Source organism: Lissotriton helveticus, chromosome 4_1 (genome assembly GCF_964261635.1).
Source record: "Lissotriton helveticus chromosome 4_1, aLisHel1.1, whole genome shotgun sequence".
NCBI classification, from domain to species: Eukaryota; Metazoa; Chordata; class Amphibia; order Caudata; family Salamandridae; genus Lissotriton; species Lissotriton helveticus.
In genome coordinates, this window is record NC_136063.1 from 1059846191 (window position 1) to 1059869898 (window position 23708).

Here is a 23708-nt window from a genome sequence, read left to right on the forward strand (position 1 = left end):
ACTCAGGTTTTTGGTAAGTTTGTGAAGTTCTCTACAATGTTTGAGTATGTGTTGTTCCTGGCCTCCGAACATTTTCAGGACGTGATGTAGAGGTATAGCCATAATGAGATATGGGTCCGTGTAAATGCAAGAAAGAAAAAGGGCTTTATTGTAAACTACACCCTGCCTTTCTAGTGGCTGTAGTTAAGTCAGGTACAAGTTCACCTCCTACACCCTCAAGGACACGGTCATATATACCATTTTGTAACTCGTGGTTCTGTGTAGGAGTGCAACCAGGGAACTGGAGCTGGCCGCCAAAGCAGGCGTCAGCTATTTTAGACTGGAGTGGGTTTCTGGGCCAGAAGCTTGATAAAATTGTCGGGCCTTCCCAACTTTCAAGTCATAAGATAAAATATATGTGAAAGCCAGTAGTTGTTTTATATACAGTAGAACTCTGTATCCTATTCGTAGGGACATTAATATGCATGTGGTACACTGTAAGCCTGTGAGGAGAAATGTTATTACTTGCAAGGATAGACAGGCGCACCCTGCCTGTATGTAGCTCACCTAGTTGTTGGGAAAGTTGGGATATAGATCTTTTATAAGTTCATCTCCTGCCTCATTAAAAATAATAAGGGTGAGTATTAATCTTCAATCCAATTCTTCAGGTCCCCTGTATATTCCCTCAGGGGAGAAATCAGGGAATTCAAGATTGTGACGGGCAAAGGCGATGATAATTTTACTCTGCAGTGGGTTTCGTGGCCAGGAGGAAGTGAATGTGGTGGGTATTTCTAAGCCTGGGGATAGCAGATGGATCTGTATGTAGATCCAATCTGGTGTTTTGTGCACCGAAGTGCCAAATATTCTTTTCCCATACACTGCTTGAAGAACCTGAATGGGGCTTTCTGGTGGCGAAGGGTAAGTGGTGCAGAAGTGAGCAAGAAATACTATTTGTTACTGTGTTTCAAGGTACTGGTTTTGGACTCAAGGGTGTATGAAAATTATGGTGTGATAGATAGTTTGATCTGTCTGATATGACCGTAATCAATGCCGAGTGCCTGAAATATTGTGAGAAGGACAGTACTGGTTAGGGGTGTGACTTGGATGAAACAAGAGGGGGGGCCGTCAGAGAGGTCCACAACGTGATTGCTGATCAGGTATACTGTGATACTGTTGTGGGAGTTGTCTGTCATTCCCTTATATTGAGTTGGAGCAATGGGGCGGGCTCGCAAGATCATGCAGGGATGCGGAGTCCGTGGAGTCTTGTGAATAGTCATGCAAAAGTACCCTCAAAAGGGGTGTTGGATGATCTTGAGAATGTGGGTGGAAAAATTAGGAATCAGAGGAGGAGAGTGTGGGGGAATCGGGGGCTTCAAGAGGTGGGATGGAGGCTGCCTCAGATGAAGCCACCGATTGTATGGAATCTAATGAAGATTCTCGTCAGTGACAAAATGGGGGAGATAGCAGAATGGTCAGGATAACCTAGGTGTTCAAAAGGAGCAGAGTGGGGAACAGATAGGGAGGAGGAGTTAGAGGATTGATCAGGGTAAAGCAGGTGGGGACAAGTCATGTCTGGAGATGGCGGGTGAGGATTATATCTGGGAGGGCGTCAAATAGGTTGGTCAAGGAAAGTGCCGAGATGCGAACATGGGTGTTTTGGTTGAAGGTGACCCCTAAAATTGCCCAGGCGTTGGATAAAATATCGGTGGCCCTCACAGTTCGTCATCAAGGGGAGTTAATTCTCGAATACGGGTATTATGAACAGCCTCAGGAGTGCCGTGCATGAAATGGATGGTGCAATTGATTATGCGTGGTGGGGCATTGGACATCACGGAAGTGGGGGGATATTGAACAACGCTGGTATAGGAGGTGCGATGAGGGAGACAAGGGAGTAGGAGAAATACTTGTCCCCCTTTTGGCTATCAGTTGCAGTGGCAAATGATAGACAAATAAACTTTTTGTGAGATGAGTGGCAATGAGGTGCAAGGGGAGTGAGCGTGTTTAGAGGGCTAGCTACCTAGCAGGGCTGCAATAAAGAAAGGGAGAGGCTAGTCATCATACAACCCAGACAGCAGTGAAATGGAATGGCGGTGAGGACACTGGGCAATGGTGGGAGGTGGTTCAGGACAAGGGCAAAGAGGTGGCAATAGGGAGAGAGGCGCTATGTTATTAAAAGCACAAGGAGGCTACTTCAAAGCACAATTTGGCACAAAGCAAGGCAACGGACAGAAAACATGGAACAAAACAGATATTACCAGGACCAGTCATTTAACAATAAATATTGATGATATAAAAAAAGATGCATCCTGAAAAAAAATATTAAAGTACAGTAAAAAGGACCTAGATATTAAATCTCACTAGACACGGTAGATACGGTGGAGCACCATGAAAGAAGATGAGAGCCAAAGTGCGCCATGAAAGACCTTGAAAGCCAAAACCTGGGAGTAGAAACGTGTGGTCAGAAAAGCAGGGGCACGGTGGAGAAAATTGAGAAAAAGGAAAAAAAGAGAGAGAGAGAGCGAGAGAGGAAAGGGTGAACTATGTACAGAGAAGGTGAGGGGAGAGGTATTTGTAGCGATAAAGAGGAGAAAGGTGGATGAGAAACGGAGAAAAGAAGATATTCGTGGAAGCGCAGGGCCGTGAGGCAGGGAGGGGGGTTGTTTAATCTGCAGTGTCAGTGTGAGTGGCCGCACAGCTGTGCCAGCCGTGCTGGAGAGCGATAGTGTGTGAAAGAGGAGGGTGGGTTCTGCAAAGACCACAAGTGACTTCCTCTTTCTGTGTCTGCTCAAAATGAAATGACAAAGCCTGACGGTGAGAGAGAATAAAAAGTTTAACGAAAGACAAAATAGTGACACCCAATCCTTGCAGAAAAAGGTCCTGAGGAGAAGAGAGGAAAAAAGGAAAAGACGTGAAGGAATGAGCTCCAAAAGGGTAAGGACGGAGTGGGCACATGGAGCCAGACCATGGAGCCAGACCTCACGGAGGAAAGAGTGGGGGACGGGCCTGTGTCGGAAGGCACAGGCAGGAAACAGGTGGCAGAAGGCAAAGAAAAGAACATCAGGGGGAGAGGAAAAGATATAAAGTTGTAGCCAGGTAAAAGAGGAGTAAAAATAAATAGTACAGGCGAAAGAATATATGTGCAGCGGAGGGTAGTCAAACCCTGCAGTACAATGTAATGTAAAAACACATCATTCAATGTAAGACCACCCCAAAATTCACAATAGAAACCAACAAACCATAACCCACAATAAAAAAAGTAGTGCCTAGTCACCAAAGGACACTCGAGCAATGCAGTGTAAACTCAGAAGAAAAAGAGGGGACTCAAACCCCGACCGAGCCACAGGGGACTCAAACCCTGACGTCCCTTGGACTTGAACCGGAAGGAAAAAGCCTACAAAACCTAGAACCATCCCTTGGTCTTGAACCGGAGGGGTAAACATGAAACCCACAAGACCTGAAGTACAGGATGTGTGCAAGAGAAACTCGACACTTGTATGTAAAAACAACAAATCGTGACCACAAATCGTGACCACACAAAGAGATAGAGAGAGAGAAAGAGGGTGTTAATCGTGACCAGAGAGACTGCTACGGTGGGTCAGGAAATCAGTCAGACACCTCAAAGGAGTCCGCCTCACACCCTCATAGCAAACACCAAGGAAACTCAAGGAGAGAAAAACACAAATCCTTGGCTTACCCGTGCTCTGCAATGGGTGGAGACAGGACCCTCGGAGGCAGTTTGTGGAAGTGTTCCAGATCCATAGCAGGCAAGAACAGTCGTGGTACGATGATTTCGTTGGTCGCCAGCTGACAAAGGGAGCTAAAATGCCCTTTGGGTGTGGTCACCTGTGGTCGCAAGCCACCGAAGCAGCCCTTCACTGAGGAACAAGGAAGAAAGATATAAGATGACGAAGAATCATATTGAAGTGGCACGTTTATTCGATAAATTATGAGCATATCAATAAATGCATATCATTTCATATAACTAAGCAAAGACCATAAGAAACCTGACTTCACTCCGTCAGGGATAAAACGCAAGCTCATTTTCATAATGCTCAGAGGTCTAGAAAGCAGGCTGGAATATGAATGTATTAAAAAAGGCATAATTAAAATCAGTTAGAGACTCAAAGATATAAAACAATTTTTATGAAATTCCAGTGCCTAGAGTCAAACTTTTCTAAAAAGAACTAGCTATGCAAGGTTAACATTTCAAGAGGTCCCAAATCAGATAAACGGCCAGCTGGAGAACCCATGCATGTGTTGGAAACATCAGGAGAGTTCTGGCTTCTAATTGAGGTGTTGGATCTATTATTCTTGTAAAATGCAGAAATATGACACTGCTCTGATGTACTTTCTGGTGCAGAAGGCTTGACCACATGTCCTAGGACACGGAAATGGTCAGGTGGTTGAGCGGGTGGTCAGCCATGCTTGACCACAAAATATAAACAAAGAACATGTTGTCACGTACATATCTCTAAAAATATATATCAGAGCGGAACTTAAGACAGGCGCTACTATCGCAAGATGCTGTGGTTTTCATTTGAGCAAGCTTGAAATCTTCCAAAACAATAATGAAGCAACGGTCCAAGATGTACCAACGTGTACCAGCTGGTCCTGTGTACGTGCGTGTGTGGGTATCTTTGCAATTGTATTGTGGAAAGTTACTGTACTTTCGTGGTTGCTCAAGCTACCTCATCGTGTCCAGCGCAACAGAAATGCACGTTTAAAAAGTCATTATGGCCTAGTGGTTTTTATTATCATGAGGCGGTGGCCTTTGGCCTAAGCCTATATGCAGGGGGTTCATGGGATCTGTGTGGGCTGTTACTGACTGTGTATGGTGAAAAAATTGTCAATTTTGCATATTTTCAGATTTTCTCTAGCGGGGCCCACATGGGATCTTCATTTTATTAAGGTCGAACAAAATGCTATACTGGGGATTCAGATGGTAAAACGTGATCCTGCACCATTTTGGAAACTTTAATATATTGGATCTGACTATGGTCTACACCAGAACTTATAGTCTTTAAAGACTCTCTGGTAGAGGTATTGAACCTTCAAAGAGCCAGGGAAATTCCTTGGGTTAAATCTGTTTCTGGATGGTTTTCCAAACTCGGTATGCAGAACTTGTGGGATGAGCCCAACTCTATTTTAAAATCTGACATTAAATTATTTAAATATAGGTATTGGGCTTATATAAATGACCAATCTGTTATGAATACCCACAATGGCCCTGTCAGTATTATGTTCTTGGCTCCTAAGCATTCTCCACTATTTGAAGAATTTTTAGATTTAATTTTCCCATCTCCAACCAGAAACTTGTATCTAAGATTTCGTTATGGAATTTTACCACTGAGAATCCTTAGAAGCAAATGGTCGGTAAACCAAGAAACTGAAATCTGCCCTATTTGCGACTTGGCACCTGAAGACGAAAAGCATGTACTGTTTTTTTGCAAGGGGTACTTTTACATACGCCGTAAATGGCTAGTTCCCATTTGTTGTAGCATGGCCACATTCAGTCATCTAGAAGCCTTTAGGATCCTGAAAAGTGATACATCACAAAAACAGTATTTGCTGTAAGTACATTTTTAGAAGCAATGTGGTATAGGAGAGCAAAAATCCTAAAGGCTTTGGAATAATGAGTTTCGTAGTTGATCATTTCCATTATGTATTGCAGTTAATTACAAGCAATTTACACACTGTGCACGGTCACTTTTTTGTATATTTGCACAACCCATTATATGATATGTGAAGATAGATTTGCTTATGCACAGGAGGGAAATTGTTGCTGGTTCAAACAAATGACTATAAAGTGAACCTGATGGTCAGAGTGGTTGATACTTGAAGTAATATGTATATTTTAGTTTGCTGTACTTTTTATGGGATGTTTTATTGTGTTTTTATAATGTATTTAAAATGCCTGGAGGGAAACGTTAAAATTATGTACATTATTGCTATTATGAAAATGTTAATGAACTAATTGAAATGTTTTCGATAATTGTAGTGAGGTTGTATTGGTGTATATAGGACCCAGTACTTTTTTCCCGTGAATTGATAGTCTGTTTGATCTTGTTTTTATTTGTTGTGTGTACTTTGATGGTTATTTAACCGAATAAAGTTATTCCCTCACTCACATCACTGATGACATCTCAAATGACATCACTGATGACATCATCCATGCGATAATTTGATGCATCTTCTCACTCCCTAATATAACCTTTGATACACCCACTCTAAATTACACAGTGCCATTCTCAAAACCATAGATACTCCAATACCAATAACTACATACCTACTCACTGATTCTTAGCTTTACACACACATCCACTCACTCACACATACAGTCACTTATACTTATGGTTACTCAGTACAGGACTATCATATGCACTCATACACCTATATAGACACTCACACCCCACTACTCATCCATAAAGGTACTCACACACCTAGTCAGTCATGCAAATAATTAATCACACTGCCATTTACTCACCTATACAGTTATACACACACCAGCTCAATTACTCATACAAACACTAGCCCATTCTTACACTCTTATAATCACACACTCTCACTTATAGCCATTTATATACTCCAACACACATATATACTGCCTTTCACATATGTAGTTACCCACACATGTACCACTGAGATATACATTCACTAACTAACACACCCATACACACACTCACCCACCCATATAGTCCATCACAGATGCCCTCTTGAAACAATGCACCCGGTGAATCACCCACTCACACATCTATGCACAGAGTCACACACACCCCACCCACGCAAACACTCAGGCTCCCATTCAGATACTCAGACAATCAATCAATAACCCAAATAGACACTCAAGTAGCTATTTGGAAACCCATGCAGCCGCTTACACAACAACAGACAGACGGATACAGACATTCACACCGTTTAGTCACTAACCCATGCATTCAGTAAGATATCACTCACTTATTGAGTCAGTCATACACCTACTAAATCATCCATTCAGACACTTATAACCCACTCATTCTTCAATACGCCTGTCCCTATATATATATTAAACATATTTACATTTTACAGAAACACACTGTCACTGGATGATGTCATCAGTGATGTCATTTGAGATGTCAACAGTGATGTCCCTGACCATGTCATCAGTGATGTAAAATGTGATGTCATCAGCAGTGCATTGCGGGGGCGCGAGTTATAGTAAGCTGAACTAACTATGACGGGGGGATTTTTCTGGTTTTGTACGACTAAATATCCAACTAACTATAACTTTCCCTAAAACCTATGGCTTTTTCAGTGAATATATATATATATATATATTTTGCCTTGTACAAGTGATACTGGATTTCTCTGTACATACTGTGTGGCGGGGAGGGCTCTCCACCGCAACACAGTGTCAGCAGGTTGGAAAACGTTCACGTAAGGCCTGGTTTCTGCTATTGCCACCCTAGCTCCTCTATATGGATAGATCCCCTTCAGGACTTCCCTCCTTCCTTTTTCTACCTAGAATATAGGTTGCCACCTTCCCGCAATTAATAGATATATAGAACCATGGCTATCTTGATAACCGTAATCAGCCTGCATCCATTTGTAAATATTTTCCTTTTTTTCACCCTCCTTTGTAAATAACCCCTTTTCACCCCCGACCACCCCAGACGACGGGCACTTGCCGTCAATTACCCCTACGCCCCTACCTCACTGACTTTGAGCACTGTTCGGTCTCATCGGGTACAAACATATTGAGAACTTCTCCATCTGTCCAGCACTGTTTTTATGCTTTCAGTTGCACTTTAAAAAAGCGTGTATTTTATTGGGCTTGATTTAAAAAGCACCTTGAGACTTCTTCAGCGCTTCCTCGCGCTCTGTGTTCCTCTCCCCCCTCCCTTTGCCTCGAGTCCGCTCTCGGCCGAGTGCTGACGCCGAGGGCCGGCTCCCGGGTATTTGGCGGCCATATTAGGTGAGGAGGCGGTGGGTGACGCGCTCTAGCAGCGCTTAAAAAGGCCACAGCTGCGTGTATTCACTTGATAACAAATTTACAACAACTTTCCCTCCTGAGGCGGAAGCCGGGAGGTCTCTCTTCTTTTCTTGGCCACTGTTGAATTTAATAGCATTAAGTTGCATTTTTAAATAGCGTGTGTTTTTATGCTTTCAGTTGCACTTTAAAAAAGCGTGTATTTTATTGGGCTTGATTTAAAAAGCACCTTGAGACTTCTTCAGCGCTTCCTCGCGCTCTGTGTTCCTCTCCCCCCTCCCTTTGCCTCGAGTCCGCTCTCGGCCGAGTGCTGACGCCGAGGGCCGGCTCCCGGGTATTTGGCGGCCATATTAGGTGAGGAGGCGGTGGGTGACGCGCTCTAGCAGCGCTTAAAAAGGCCACAGCTGCGTGTATTCACTTGATAACAAATTTACAACAACTTTCCCTCCTGAGGCGGAAGCCGGGAGGTCTCTCTTCTTTTCTTGGCCACTGTTGAATTTAATAGCATTAAGTTGCATTTTTAAATAGCGTGTGTTTTTATGCTTTCAGTTGCACTTTAAAAAAGCGTGTATTTTATTGGGCTTGATTTAAAAAGCACCTTGAGACTTCTTCAGCGCTTCCTCGCGCTCTGTGTTCCTCTCCCCCCTCCCTTTGCCTCGAGTCCGCTCTCGGCCGAGTGCTGACGCCGAGGGCCGGCTCCCAGGTATTTGGCGGCCATATTAGGTGAGGAGGCGGTGGGTGACGTGCTCTAGCAGCGCTTAAATAAGACGACTATGTCTCCGCGCAGCGGACGCGTACTGCGGACGCGCCGGACCTGCGCCGGAGTCGTGCCAGAGTCCTGCCCGTCTGCGCCCGTCCGCGTTCGGGCGGGGTCAGGACTCTTGATCATCGACTGATATATTCTGCTGGAGACCTGAGGGACTTGGATCTGGGTAGACAGGGTGTGGACCCTGCTATTGTGACCAGATTAAAAGATTTGAATATTCTCCACCCTCCCGGGGGGCCTTCCAGAACTCCCCCCCCCCCCCTCCTTGAAATTATCCTGTCTAAACACTAGGTCGCTCCAAAAGCATCATCTAGAGGTTTTTACCCTTCTCCAGGATGATGCTATTGATATCTTAACACTTACGGAGACATGGCTAGGTGAAAATTCCCTGCCAGATATTATAGCTGCCCTCCCTAGTAATTATGATGCGTTATGGCATAACCGCGAGGAAAATGCTCGGGGTGGGGGTGTCGCAATTCTGTTCAAGAAAAATCTCAAAGCTGTTAAAATCGTTGCTGAAACTATAGAAGTCACAGATATACTTGGAGTAAAGATCATGCTGAACAACTCATGTCTAGTGATCCTCGCGGTGTATCGCCCCCCAAACTCCACGTCAGCTTTTAACGACTTGTTTGATCCAATCATCTCTGATTTATGTACTAGGTATCAAAAAATCATAGTGACTGGAGATTTTAACATGCACTGGGATAAGGTTCATAAAGATGGCCCATCTCGCTGCCTAGAGAATACCATGTCCTCCCTGGGGATTAGTCAACTTGTAGATGGACCCACGCATGTTAAGGGGCACATCCTAGACCTCATTTGGACATCGGATCCTAGGGTCAAACTTGGGGATATCCTGCCTTGTGTCTGGTCGGACCACTATTTGGTGAATTGTGAGATCCCGTTTGAAAGTCATGTGTCCCAAAATCCCCCTAAATTAAAAAAGGTCCAGCAGTGGACTAAAGTGGACTCTCAATCCTTGACCTGTAGTCTACCTAACCGCGTCCAAACCTTTGTTTTAAAGGGGGATTTGGAGCAGGACTATAAAGAGCTAATGCAGAATCTGAGTCAGGCAATAGACCAGATAGCCCCGGAGAAAGTACAAAGGGTGAAAGGAATAATAAAAGGTGCCCCGTGGTTTACCCCGCTTCTAAGAGACCATAAAAAGAAACTCCGGTGCCTAGAAAGGACCTGGAGGAGAACTAAAGAGGGAACAGATAGGGAACAATACAGAACCTCACTGAAGATATACAAGAAACTGATTATGACAACAAAAGCAGACTTCTATGAATCCCGTATTAGTCAGGCGGAAAATATTCAAAAGGAAACATTTAAAATTCTTACCGAACTGACCAAAAAACCAGATACATCGGAAATAACAATAACGGCCGATAGTTTCCAAAACTTCTTTTTTGAGAAGGTGGAAACTAACCTCTTGGAGATCAAGGCCAAGGCCATGAAAGACCCTTGTCCGTTACAAGAAGTTCAGTCTTCTACTGAAGGATATCTTGTGAAATTTCCTGAATTAGATCCGCGAAGCCTGGAGCAGATCATGAATAATATTAAGTCAGGCTCCCCAGCAGACCCGTGTCCCCCCAAGGTCTTTAGCCTTGCTCGCCCCATTCTGGAAAATCATATTATTTCCATTCTCAACAGCTCAATGGTGACTGGCCATTTACCATCAAGTCTTAAGGAGGCACGGGTGAGACCCTTGCTTAAAAAGCCTGGAGCTGACCCGACCATCTTAAAAAATTATAGGCCAATATCCCAGCTGCCATATCTGTCCAAGATTCTAGAGCAACATGTGCTGAAATCCCTTTCCTCGTTCCTGGAATCATACCATCTTCTCCAGGAGCGTCAGGCGGGTTTCCGGGCACACCACAGCACTGAGTTGGTGATGCTTGCTGTGCTGGATGATCTGAGGGGTATGGCTGACAGTAAAAAACCAAGCGCCCTGATACTTTTAGATCTATCAGCGGCGTTTGATACTGTTGGCCACTCCCTGCTATTGGATAGATTGGCTGCTTTTGGGATAAGGGGTCAGGCCCATCAATGGCTCCAATCTTTCTTGACTGGTAGGACCCAGAGGATTCAACTGGGGGATGCCATTTCGAAAGCAGGGGTGATAGAGTGCGGAGTCCCTCAGGGATCCGCATTGTCCCCACTACTTTTTAACCTGTACCTCCAGCCGTTGATTGCTTCCCTAGCTGTCATGGGTTGCCGTGTATTTAACTATGCTGACGACACCCAGCTATTGCTAAGTATCGATAATACAATCTCAGCACAAACCAGTGCTCAGAACATCCTCAGACATACAGTTGGCTGGATGACGGCCAATCAGCTGAAAATAAATCCGGATAAAACGGAGGTACTGGTGGTCTCTACTCTAGCATCACCTTGGAGTGACCTCTACTGGCCTAAAGACCTAGAGCCGTCACCGATACCCAGTGATAAGGTGAAAAGCCTTGGAATTAAAATCGACAATGAACTGTCAATGGCCAGCCAGATCTCCTCAGTAGTGGGGATGTGCACTGGCCTGATTCGACAGCTGAGAAAGCTGGCCCCTTTTCTCTCGTGTTCCGTACTTCGGATGGTAGTTTCTGCCACTATCATTTCGAGGTTGGATTACGGGAACGCTCTTTATCTAGGCTTACCCAAAATTCTGACTAACACACTACAGGTGGTCCTAAATGATGCAGCACGCCTGATCTTCAAGCTACCCAGAAGATCACATGCTACTGCTCTACTCCTCAAGTTACATTGGCTCCCCATTGAACAGAGGGTAGAGTTTAAGAGCCTGTGTACAGCCCACAAGGCCATCTATGGGCTGGCTCCTGCATACATCAAAGAGCGCCTGAAGGTATATACCCCCGGACGGGCTTTGCGGTCCACAGACTCTCAGCTTCTAGTCCGCCCCTGCTATAAGTTAAAAACTAAAGGAGGGAGGTCTTTCTCGGTTTTGGCTCCGCAGATATGGAACAACTTACCAGAAACTCTTCGGAAAGAAGCGAATCTACTGCGCTTTAGAAAGCTGTTAAAAACTTTCTTGTTTAGGGAGGCCTTCGACCCAGCTAAATAGATTAAATCTCTGGTCCCTGGACCCTAGTCCACTTTCTTTCCTATGAATCTTTGTTGTTGGTTTGTTTTCCAAGCGCCTTGAGACCTGTTGGTGAGTTGGCGCTATAAAAGACCAAGTTAACAATAACAATAACTTAAAATATATATTATTTTCTGCAATTTTTTTTTCTTTTTGTATATAGCTAGTAACTAGGAACCATTCCTGCCCCAACCCAGAGTACAATGCAAGTCACGATGGTATGGCCACTTGGCCGTCACAGTATAAACACATGATAGTGGAGAAATGTTTTACCCTGCATGGCAATGAAATTGAATTCGATCTGTTCCGAAAGCTCAGAGCCGGGGCCAAGTTTGACGTGCGGCGCTTCAGTGGGGATACGGAGCGGTTCAAGGTGAGGTCTGCTACGGTTAGGGGTGGAGCTAGAAATTGGTATATGAATTTTCACTGGGAGTTTTCCAGTAGAGAACTTGGATTGTTTTGAAGGTCTACTCAGTGCACACAGGCGGATCAATGACGTTTTGGGGCACACTTAAAGAGAGGGCTACTGTCGAGGTTCAGGTCTAGCATGAGGAAGTCACTTATTATTCTTATGGCCGCCATAGGTACTACGATCCTACCAAACGGGGACCTGCTACAGATATTCTGCTAAAGAATAAACAAGGGAGCACTCAGGGAAGTCTTCGAGGGATCATTGAGCACTCTGGAATCTAGTGTTTGTTTTTCTCTTGGGAGGGGTATAGACCAGAAGTTATGAGTTGTTCAGTTAACTAGCTGAAGAGGTTTCTACGCTATGAAAGGATCTTTGAAGAGGGGGAGGGGTTAAGGGGGTGCAGTACCTTTAATTGGAAGTAGCGATTAGGGCTTCTGGTGTGATTGGTTGCTGGACTAGGTGTGGGACTTAGAGTAGGGTTAGGCTTTCTAATGGAAGTAGGGACTAGGGCTACCTGTGCCATTGGTTGCATGGACTAGGTGTGGGACTACTAGTAGGGCTAGGGCCTTTATTGGACATAGAGATCAGGGTTTTTGAACTGATTGGGTGCTTGGATTAGAGCTAAGATTGGCGGTAAGGTCCTGGTCTCCTATTGGTTCTAGATTTTAGGGCTAGTGTTGTGATTGAATAGTGTTAGGGCTAGAGTTCCCATTGGCTGAAGGGGTCACCTGATTACTAGGGCTATAAAAAAGGCCAGGCTTAGGTCGTCTCAGCCCGGGTGTTGAAGCTAAGGGCAGAGAGGACAAGGGCAGTTTACTGTTTGAGCCTGTTAAGGGCAGCGAGGACAAGGGCAGTTTCCTGTTTGAGCCTGTTAAGGGCAGAGAGGACAAGGGCAGTTTCCTGTTTGAGCCTGTTAAGGGCATAGAGGACAAGGACAGTTTCCTGTTTGAGCCTGTTCGAGACTGGTAGGGACTAGGGCCAGATATGCTACCCTTTTTCCCCATTTAGCAATACCCAGCCCATACCATCAACATCCACAAACAGAGCAACACACTCACACCAAACGTACACCATGCACAACGCTATGCACAGATTAATGTACCAGCCTGCACTACAAACCCAACCAAACCAATCTACACACCCTACTATCCCAACTACCACACATATCCTCCATCACCTACAAACAATACACAACTCTATCCTATACCACTAACCAATACACTCATCACTAACACATCGCCAATCAACACCATACATAACTACATCCCATTCAGACACACTCTTCCTGCTGTAACTACACCTAACGGGCCACCTTTTATCACTAACAAACGTATAATCATCCTTCCATCAGTTGTCCAACAAACACCCTCCTCTCCCTGCCACCATAATAACACTAACGCACAACACACACACTGCACACCACCACACTTTGTAACTCTTGCAACAAACCAGTCTAAGATAAACACTCTCACCTCTACTTCATTCCCTCCTACACACAGCATATACTCTACTCATAAACACATCGCCATCCCCTCTACGTCACATCCTCCTCTCACAAACAATACTACACAACCAAATCCATTGTATGAAACATATACATCAGCACTCTTTTTCACTACTCCTCAATAGTAAAATATATCACACACACCAGCACAACAATATCTTCAAAGCGCAACACCTCATAATACTTACCATCACAAAATACAAACATATACCCACCTTTCAAACCACACAAAGGAACAAACTCCAATGTCAAGCTTTCACTCTTCCACCACACTTAACACAGATACAGCAATACAGCACCTCTCTTCTAACCGCCTCTCAACCATTGGACAATTTAGAACATTACTCCATGACCCACATGCTGCACCACCTCTCCTGACATACTTTCATTGTGCATCTATATACCTTCCATGTACTTGGATCTGTGTGCCTGTTACTTTTCTTCTGAAAACAGCATATTCAATGCACTACCCTATTTCTCATCCTGTGACTCTATCAATATCTTTAACCTACATATACTTACCTCCTTTATGTATCTATATACTTTCAATGTAATTATGGATCTTTATATTTATCACTTTCTTCGAATTTAGCATTTCCAATGCACCATCCTATTTCTCAGCCTATAGTTCGCTCAATATATCTTCTAGCCCAACCTCCTGACTCATCTCAAGCTTCTTCTACTACCCCTTCCAATGCACTACCCTAGCTCTCATCCTATACATCTATCAATATATCCTCTACATCCACTTTCTCATTTATCGCAACCCCATACCACTACTCTGATTGCCAAAATAACCCTTTCTAGCTGTCTCCTACTCTACCCCTCGTTGCATCATCTGACACCTCTTTTACTATACCGATCCCCTAAAACAAACCATTCCAAACTCTTTCCTCTGAGTCCTCCCCTCCAAAACTCATTTTTACTCATCCAAAATCCTCCTCCTATTGCTAAGACCTAAAAAAAACACAAAAAAAACCTTTCACTCTTTTATCCCTCCACTATCCTTTCCAATCGAATTTAACAGACTAACATGTTCACTTCTCAAATTCTAAACTATACTAATCTACTACCCAAATAACTGAATAACATATCCACTACTCAAATTACTTCATATTTTTTTTTACTATACTAATTTTCAACAGTAATCCTTTATGGGTTCCGGAGTGGCGTGCTACTCACCAGAAAAGCGATTCAACACCCATCAGGGGTAACAAGTGCTATATGAATGCTAATCTTTCTTCCCCTTTTATCCCTCCACTATCCTTCTCACTCCAAGTAACTGACTAATATCCACCACTGAAATTACTTCATAGTTCACCATATTAATTCACCACTAATCCTTTTTAGGCTTCCTGAAAAGCGTGCGTTAACAAGTGCTATATAAATACAAACCTTTGTCCTCCTCCATCCTTCTGCTATCATTCCAAATCCAAATAACCGACTAACCTATCCACCACTTAAAATGTACTTGCATGTTTCACTATACTAATTCAACATTAATCCTCTATGGGTCCCGGAGTAGTGTGCTACTCGCCGAAAAAGCGCTTCGACGCCTCGTCAGGGGTAGTAAGCGCTATATAAATGCAATTACAATACAATACAATGATTTACAATTATCCATAAAATCAAATATAAATTGCGCAAACAGAATTTATGTTTTTTTTAAGAAATGTATATGACTGCACCTTTATACTCTGCTCTTTTACGTTATGGTAATGAGTCTGCCTTTCATTAATGAACCTTAAAAGTCTTTTTTCCATGTTAATGGTAAAGGATTGGTCCTACCTCTATGTCTTGTAAATACTTTGTTTTAAATGGTGTCCACTGGTGGTGAAAAATTGGCTTGTGACAAAGAGCTTTCGCTCGAAACGCGTCAGCCGAAATAAAACCTTATGATTCAGCAGCAACGAGGAGTGCGAGTCTTGTTTTTCCAGGTGGATAAACCTGTACGGGGAAACCTTTGTTCATATATATATATATATATATATTATATAAATCAACTTGTTATGTCGCTGAATCCCAAGCCACTTGATCACAGTGAGAGCACAGTGGGGTAGCGAATCCCTAAATAATACTAACTTTCTGTATTAATCATCCATTTTGGTTGCGCTCGCCAAGACTGAATGAAAACACTTTGCGGCTAAAATGTAATTGAAGCATGCTTATTTCATTACGCGCAGCAACGCTATCACAAGGTGTTTCAGAGCTCCCTGTTCCTTGACCATGGGTTAGGTTACAGTCTACTTCCTAGTCTTTTTAAACACCACATATGATTTACTGTCAGTGATAGACATGAGTAACAGACTTTCTGTGTTTTCTTAACAGTATTTTACTGTATTACATTTCATTATTCACATCCAATTTTACCGCAGGGATTAATATATATTACTCTAATATGTCTTTTATATTCGTCACAAAAAATTATATTATCTCCACACTTGTATTCTCGTCAATTAGTCAAATCAAATGTTGAACATTGTTCTTAATATATCTGTCTATGTAATAGACCTTCAGAATTGCGACACAGTTTATATAAAATTCAGCCCAAGTGAGCATAGTATATTATCCAATGAAAAAATATATATAACATTACATGTATACAATTCAGCCCCAGTGGGCATATTAGATTATCAAATCACAATAATTCATGTTCAACAATCCTATAGCAGACATCATATATGACCCTGATAGGCCTAAACCTGGTTAATTCAAGGAGTAACATACTTGTCTTACAAGAAATAATTAAACTGGTATCCTGCTCACATTTCATAGATGATAGGGGATGTAAAGCATGATATAATTAGCTCACTTGTGTCCGCATCTTCATAAAATGTTCCAGATTTCTGTAAAAAAGCAAACATGACTCATTAAAAACAAATCACACAGAAAAAGGGTTTCTTTTGTATAGTTAAAATTCGAACCTAAACTATTATTACTCTGAGGGAAAACTTATCCAGAGGAAGGTACAGTTATTTCTCATGCCTAATTTTAACTGGGGAGGGTGGGAGGGGAGACGGGTATTCCTTGTTGTTCCGTTTGTTTTGTTTTGAAAAGCGGTATCCACTGCATAGGCGGGGCGGTGGTCATGACTCATAGCATTTTGCGGGGCCGACCTCCAGGATGTAGGCCCAGATGCCGTGTGGAAGCTGTTATGTTTACGCCCTGCCGGCTAGTTGATGTAGGCAGCTGGGCTGTGTACAGTGCTTGTCCCGCACAATAAAAATGATTGATTCTGAAATATACCAGGCAGAAGTCAAGCGGCTTTAAAAGAGGTATATATATTGATGTTTGGCATACATATTTTCCGCCTAATTTTCTGCCAAATGGAAAATACAGCTATAATGACCTTAAATCTTGTTCTTTTATAATAGCTTGGCTCCAGCACCTCTAACAAGATACCCTTAACCCCTTCACCCAGACCTCTCTCAAAAATAGTCGGGCGATTACATAATGGGACTGCAGCTTTATCTCCAAGTAGTAGTACTCCCAACTACTGAGCCATCACTGCCCAGTAATATAAAACCAAATTTGGCACCGACCAGCCCCCACAATCCCGTGGAAGGCACATCAACTTAGCTGCTCTGCTGCACCGTCTATACCCCCACAAGAACCTACAACAAACCCTATCAGCCTTAATCAAACTACTTTGAGAAAATTCTAGAGGAATAGTCCTAAATAAATATAAAAACTTAGGGAGTATTAACATTTTAAGCACACTGCATCGCCCATAAAGAGAAAGATGAAGATGATCTAAGCGCTCTAATTTAGTGTTAGCCGCCTCTACAACCGGAAGAATGTTTAGATCCGGAATAGTTTCGACTGCCGCTGTTATACAGACTCCTAAATACGTAGCTGCCACCACCACTGGGGATTCCGATAATGGCATGTCATGTTTCTGAACCACCTGGTTTTTGGATGCATTTAGCTTGTATCCAAAACCACCCCAAATTGCTCAGCCAGATCCTTAAGTGTACTGAAGGCCGATGAAACATCAGATGTTAAAACGACTATGTCATCGGCATATGCTAGTGTGCGATAAATAACATCTCCAGCCCTTATTGGTACTATGCCCTGATCACCCTCTATTCTACTCAAGAATGGATCGATGTATAGGGCAAACAGCAGGGGTGAACACGGATACCCCTGCCGCGTGCCCCTACTTATAGGAAAACAGCTAGTTTGTTGGCCATCCCTTCCAATTGAGTTCTGAGAAATGTTATGAAACGTCATGGATGACGTCATCTAGTGTACCCCCACCGTGTTCTGTATAATTTTGCCATCCCTCAAAGTGTGAAAGCAAGGGAATACGAGGTGTGTTCAAGTCTTTGATCTTGGCTAACCCAAGATAGGAAGTCTATTGCACAGTGTTGTTCATGAAGGTAATTTGTTGTGGTATGAGGCAATGACATTTTAAATACATGTGGTATTTTTAAACGTTCAGTGGGACCAAATACATCATATGAAACCCTATCCCTAACTATTCTTTCAGGAACCAGAACTGGTGTAATGATCACAAAGGACAGGTATCTTTGTTCATGTAGAGTTGACGTATGTGGTTTCAGTACCAAGTTCACATGTGATACTGGGGAGATTTCTGGGAGATGATGTCCATTCAAGAGCAAGAAAAAGACAGTCACTAAACGTATCCTGAAGAGTAGGAACAGTATGGCAGTTGCTATCCAGAGCTATAGCCATTGTGAGACTAGATATGTCTTTTTCAGCCAATGGTAGAAAGCATGAAGTTGTTTTTTGCGGGAAACTGGAGCTGGTGATGACTCAGGTTCACTTATAACAAGTGGAAAAGTGTTGAAATGGACAAAATACCCAGATTCAGTTTGTTCAAAGGTTGGTAGCTCAGCAGATTTTGTTGAACTTGCAGATGTCCAGTAAAGGCATATTGATGAAGATGTCAGTGATATCTGTGTTTCATTTGTGCTTTGATGTTTAATTTCCATAGGAATGAGTTCCATTTCATTGTTAGTAACTTCATTACTATGTATAGAAGACTTTTCAAATGGTATCAGCCTTTCTGTCTGAACCTCCTGTATGGTAGTGAGAGAATATCAGCGGCTACCTAGGATCCTTCATGGCCTGCTATTGAGTATCGGCCACATAGTGTGGTTTGATCAAATAAATGGAGCTGAATCTCATTTCTTTTTTACCGGCAAGAGGCGGGAGAAGTACTGTTCTTGTTCCTTCGACGGCCAGGACTGGTACGGCCCAAATTCTTTCTTGTCCGCAATCTTTTCTCTGACCAGATCCCTGACTTTTGAGATCCAGACAGGTCTTTCTTGACTGATGTTACTTCCCCAGCGGTGGTGTATTTTACGTGGCCGTTGCTTTGTAGTGCCCGGAATTCACTGAGTTCCTATAAAACAACCAAACGGTTAGGGATGACAAATTGTTTTTCATCCGCCACTGTACTGCCACAATCGAGGTAACGTTCTCACATTCTCGTGCCAAATAGGACCTCGTAAGGAGGATTGCCTCCTAGAGAACTTCTTGGCATGTTATAAAGTGCCCTCTGGACCTCATATAGGTGATTGAGCCAACTACTATCTGAACCTAATACCCTTGCTGTTAAGGATTGCATTAAGTCCTGTTTTTTGCTCTCCACTATCGAATTTCCCTCAGGATGATACAGAGATTAGTACCACAATGCAACACCCAAACTTTCCATGGCCTCCTTGTGTGCCCGAGAGCTAAACGCAGGGCCACGGTCAGGATGTAATGTGCCCATTGCATATGTCCCTATAAAGACTCGCAAATCCTTTATAACAGTTCGGGCATCAGCCGAGCGCTGAGGCCCGACGCACAGGAATCTAGAGCATGGATCTACTGCCACCAAGATATACTTGTAAGCCCCATCAGTTTGTAAGAGGCTGCAGTGGTCCAAATAGACACAGGTAAAAGGTTTGTTGCGCTGGACGTGCTACGGTGGAACCCTTCATCTGCTGACAGATGTCACATTTTATTTTGTTTATTAAGGGTTTTGATAATCTTACATAACAATGGTCACATCTGTAACAATCCCATGAAGTATATTACAATGAGGAATCAGTTACATCACATTTCCCAAAAACCCACAGTTGAGCGTTCGCAGTTTCTCATTGAAAATTCAAGTATTTGGATTAATGATTTGTTTTATGTAGATCACGATGTTCACGCAGATAGGCAGTGAGTGGCTACCAAATATCTGAGGGCTTAGAAGAGGTTGGTAGTCCTTCCGCGTATATTACAAATTGTCTCTAGAATAGACAGCATCTAATATCCAGCTTGTTAGGTTAGGGGTTAGCTTGCAATACCAATGCATCCCTACTCTATGCTTTGTGAGCAGCAACATTATGGCAACCAATTTCTTCTTTGCAGACCTCACAGGTAGGTTGAGGCCTAACAAGCAAAATTGTGGTGTGCAAGACAGTGTACATGATACGAGTATACCTAAATGGTAAATCACAACTTCCCAATATTTCTTTGTCGTACCATAATTCCATGCAAGATGTGCGAAATCTGCTTGGTCAATCCCACATCTCTTACAATGTGCGTTTTCACGTAGTCCATATTTATATAGTTTGGCTGGAGTATGGTACGCTTGATGTATATATTTGAAATGGATGATGCGGAGATTGCCATTGGGTGTGAGCAGTGTAGTGAGTGTGCAGCAAGAGGCCCAGTCTTCATCCGTCAGGGAGATGTCTAACAGTTTATTCCAGTTGTCACGAGCCCTGTGGGTGTGATCTCCAATTTCCGCTTGTACCAGTTTATACAGTCGTGAAACTATGTTAGAGTGAGTGGAGGCGGCTCTCAAAGTCTGTAGCAGCTGTAAGGCAGGAGGTTCAATGGGATAAGTTGGATACAATTCCCTGATAGCGGCTCTCTGTCTATGATAAATGAATCAAAATAAGAGTGACTGGTTGCTTATATATGTCAGATCATCAGGGGTAATGAAGGTTCCATCTGGATATAAGTTGCCCATCTGTGCTATACCCACTTGTTCCAAAATCAACATGCTATTTTTTTCTTGTATGGCAGATAGCGCAGGGTGGTTTGCCAGCGGCAGATTCGGGGTGTATATGGGAGTTTTTTCGCTAATTGACTGATGCGCTGCCATGCTTGTGAGGTTGTCCATATCGTATTTATTTCCCGCATTGATAAATGAGGCCGTGTATGCGTGAGTATGTTGGATAGCTGTATTGGGTCAGCGTCACCATCTTCTACTGCAAGGTGCGGCAGGTATTTTACTGAGTGAAACCAAGAGTATGCATTTTGTGCCTGAGGACATAAATAGTATAAATAGATATCAGGAACTGTAAAAACCGCCTGCAGCATATGGGAGTGACATGGTTTGGAGACTTATTCAGGCCTGTTTACCGGCCCATATCAGTCTAATGAAATTTGGGCGTATCCTGTTAAAAGATTGAAGCAGGTGGTGGTATTGGTATATTGATGAAGAGATATAGCAGCTTGGGTAGTAACACCATTTTTATTAATGATATTCTATCAGCCAGTGAGAGCGGAAGAGTGATCCATCTATTTATTTGTGTTTCTATGTGATCTATTGCGACGCCATAATTGTACCTAAGTACTAATTCAGAGTCTCGATGTATCCAAATTCCAAGATATTTAATTGGATCCTCCTGCCATACAAGATGGAATTCCATTTGTGGTGCTTTTGTATTCACTGTTAACGGTACCACCGCTGATTTACTCCAGTTAATTTGCAGGCCCAAGTGATGCCCAAATTTAAATATTCTCGCAACAGTAGTGAAAGGTTCTCTTCAGGGTCTTGTAGGTATAATTGAAAATAAGCCTAAAGGAGCACTCCTATTTTTTGTAATACTACTCATTTTTGTATCAATAAACCAGGTGTACTGCAGGGGCTAGCACCCTGTCCAAATGTGCCATTGACCATATAATTCAAGATTCAAGTTTTTCAACCTGGCCTCTGTGCACTGTTGCCTATTACAAACAATTGTATTTTTCAAACTAACATTAAACTCTCCTACTGTTGTCTTCCAACATATGAAATAAAAATGGCACAACAACAAATTATTCCAACATCAATAAATGTCATTGTACATATATATGTTTAATTTGTTAGAATCACAAATCAGTTTCTTCTGTACATTTTCTTGCTTTACATCACAAAGTCAATGTTTAAGAGAACCGCCCAATGCATTTCAGGCCCCATCGGCCCTTCTTCAGGGGCTTAGTCTGTAGACAAAGTCAACATACTCTCACATAAAACAGAACCCATATATGGGAAAACAGTCTAATAAATGTATGCATCAAAAAACCATCATGTCATCAGATTTTCAAAATTCACCCATACAGATGCAACAAGTTTGTAGATGAAAACTGTGATAAAAGATAGATAGAAACCCGAATGAACTGAAAGCAAACAAGCGAAAAGAGCATGCCAAAAGACTGGCTCGCAATCCACACTAATGCATTCAACTGCGTTAAAGGAAAAACTGTTCTAACCACAGTGCACCAAATCTGTAAACTCCTGAAGTTGTGCTAAGAACTCAATGTGACTACAAAGTGCACAAAAACTGGCAACAAGATGTCAAACAAACCTTAAACTCCGTTGATGTCAATAACGCAAAATGTACCAATCTGTGAAAAAAATACATCCAAGTTCTAAAATAATACATCCTCTAAGTAATATGCTGAACAAACAATCCCACTGTAAACCATGGAGTGCTGAGACCAGCAGTGGACTAACCTTATTTAAAGCTTGTAGCCGTGGAACGTGTATTCCCCGTATTATCAGCCTGATGTAAACAGAGTGTTCCAATCTGCAAAAATAAATGTGGGAAGGTACTTAAACCTTGTATACAACCTGTGATCATGGCACGAGGCAAAAACCACATACTGACAACTAACCTTTATCCGAATTTCCACCCAAGGACCTCGACTTCCCCGTCTGACCGGGCTGCTCCGATTCAACGGCTTGCGAAACGCGACGCATGCGCAAATCTCAGCGATGGGATAAATCCTAAGAAGATGATGGACTAAAAACAACTCCACAACTTCTTAGAGCGCCATATGTAAACAATGAAACACAGCGTGCTTACTATAAATGTAGCCCAAAAAAATAACGAACTGCTAACCACTCTTCCACTACGTCAAGCACCATGAAAGATAGGTGCACCAAAGCGTACTCACTCAATAGTTGTGCTAATATGACCCGAATCGCACGACAACCCTGATTCCAACCTGAATACACCATACCCACATACGTGGCGGTACTCCTGTGACCATAGATACCCAAATTGAAAAAAATAAAGGAAAAAAAGAATACCTCGGAAAAAAGTAAGAAACATGGCACAAATAAAGTTCCTAAAGTACACATCACATTCATATAGTGAATTACATGATGCTTCTGATGACTGTGAATACATACATTAAAAAAATAATGATAATGAAGAAAGAACCAACATATGAGTACATATAAAAAAGCAGCCTGTCATGCTTTCCATCTAGAATAGAACTACAGAAAACATCCTAGATCAACGTTGTCATTGATCCCTTTGGGATCGTGGGTGTTAAGCTTCCTTATCCCGTAAATTCCCTCTGAAGTAGAGTTCTAGTGAGATCTCTCCCGGGTGCAGGTTTAACCATCTCTGAAATTTTAGCTGTGCTAATGTGTGACGGCTTTTGGTCCAATGAACAGCTAAACTTCTGTTAATGTTGCAGTTAGGAATAGTACTTTTATGTTCAGAAATGTGTATTTTGATTTTTCGCTTGGTTTTACCTATGTACAATAGGTCACATGGACATTTAATTCCGTAGATCAAGTTTGAGGAATTATAATATTATACCATATCATCTGCATATAATGATATGCTTACTGGTCTCAGATGAAACTGCAGTGCCGTGTGTGCATATTTCTGACGTATTTTGCACGCCAGCGGCTCTAACGCAATGGAGAAGAGTAGAGGAGACAGCGGGCAACCCTGTCTAGTGCCACGT

At 42.7% G+C, this 23708-nt stretch overlaps 1 protein-coding gene across 1 annotated transcript in view; it reads right to left on the reverse strand.

The window, feature by feature from the left end:
• The window catches only part of LOC144828981 (fibrous sheath-interacting protein 2-like), an 889334-nt gene that overhangs the window by 118994 nt on the left and 746632 nt on the right, over window positions 1-23708 (reverse strand). The window contains exons 3-4 of the mRNA XM_078687658.1: window positions 16494-16573; window positions 3674-3854 (exon numbers count right to left, since the gene is read on the reverse strand). Coding sequence (XP_078543784.1) covers window positions 3797-3854; window positions 16494-16573 — 138 coding nt within the window. The 3' untranslated portion in view covers window positions 3674-3796. The remainder of the gene's footprint in view (window positions 1-3673; window positions 3855-16493; window positions 16574-23708) is intronic.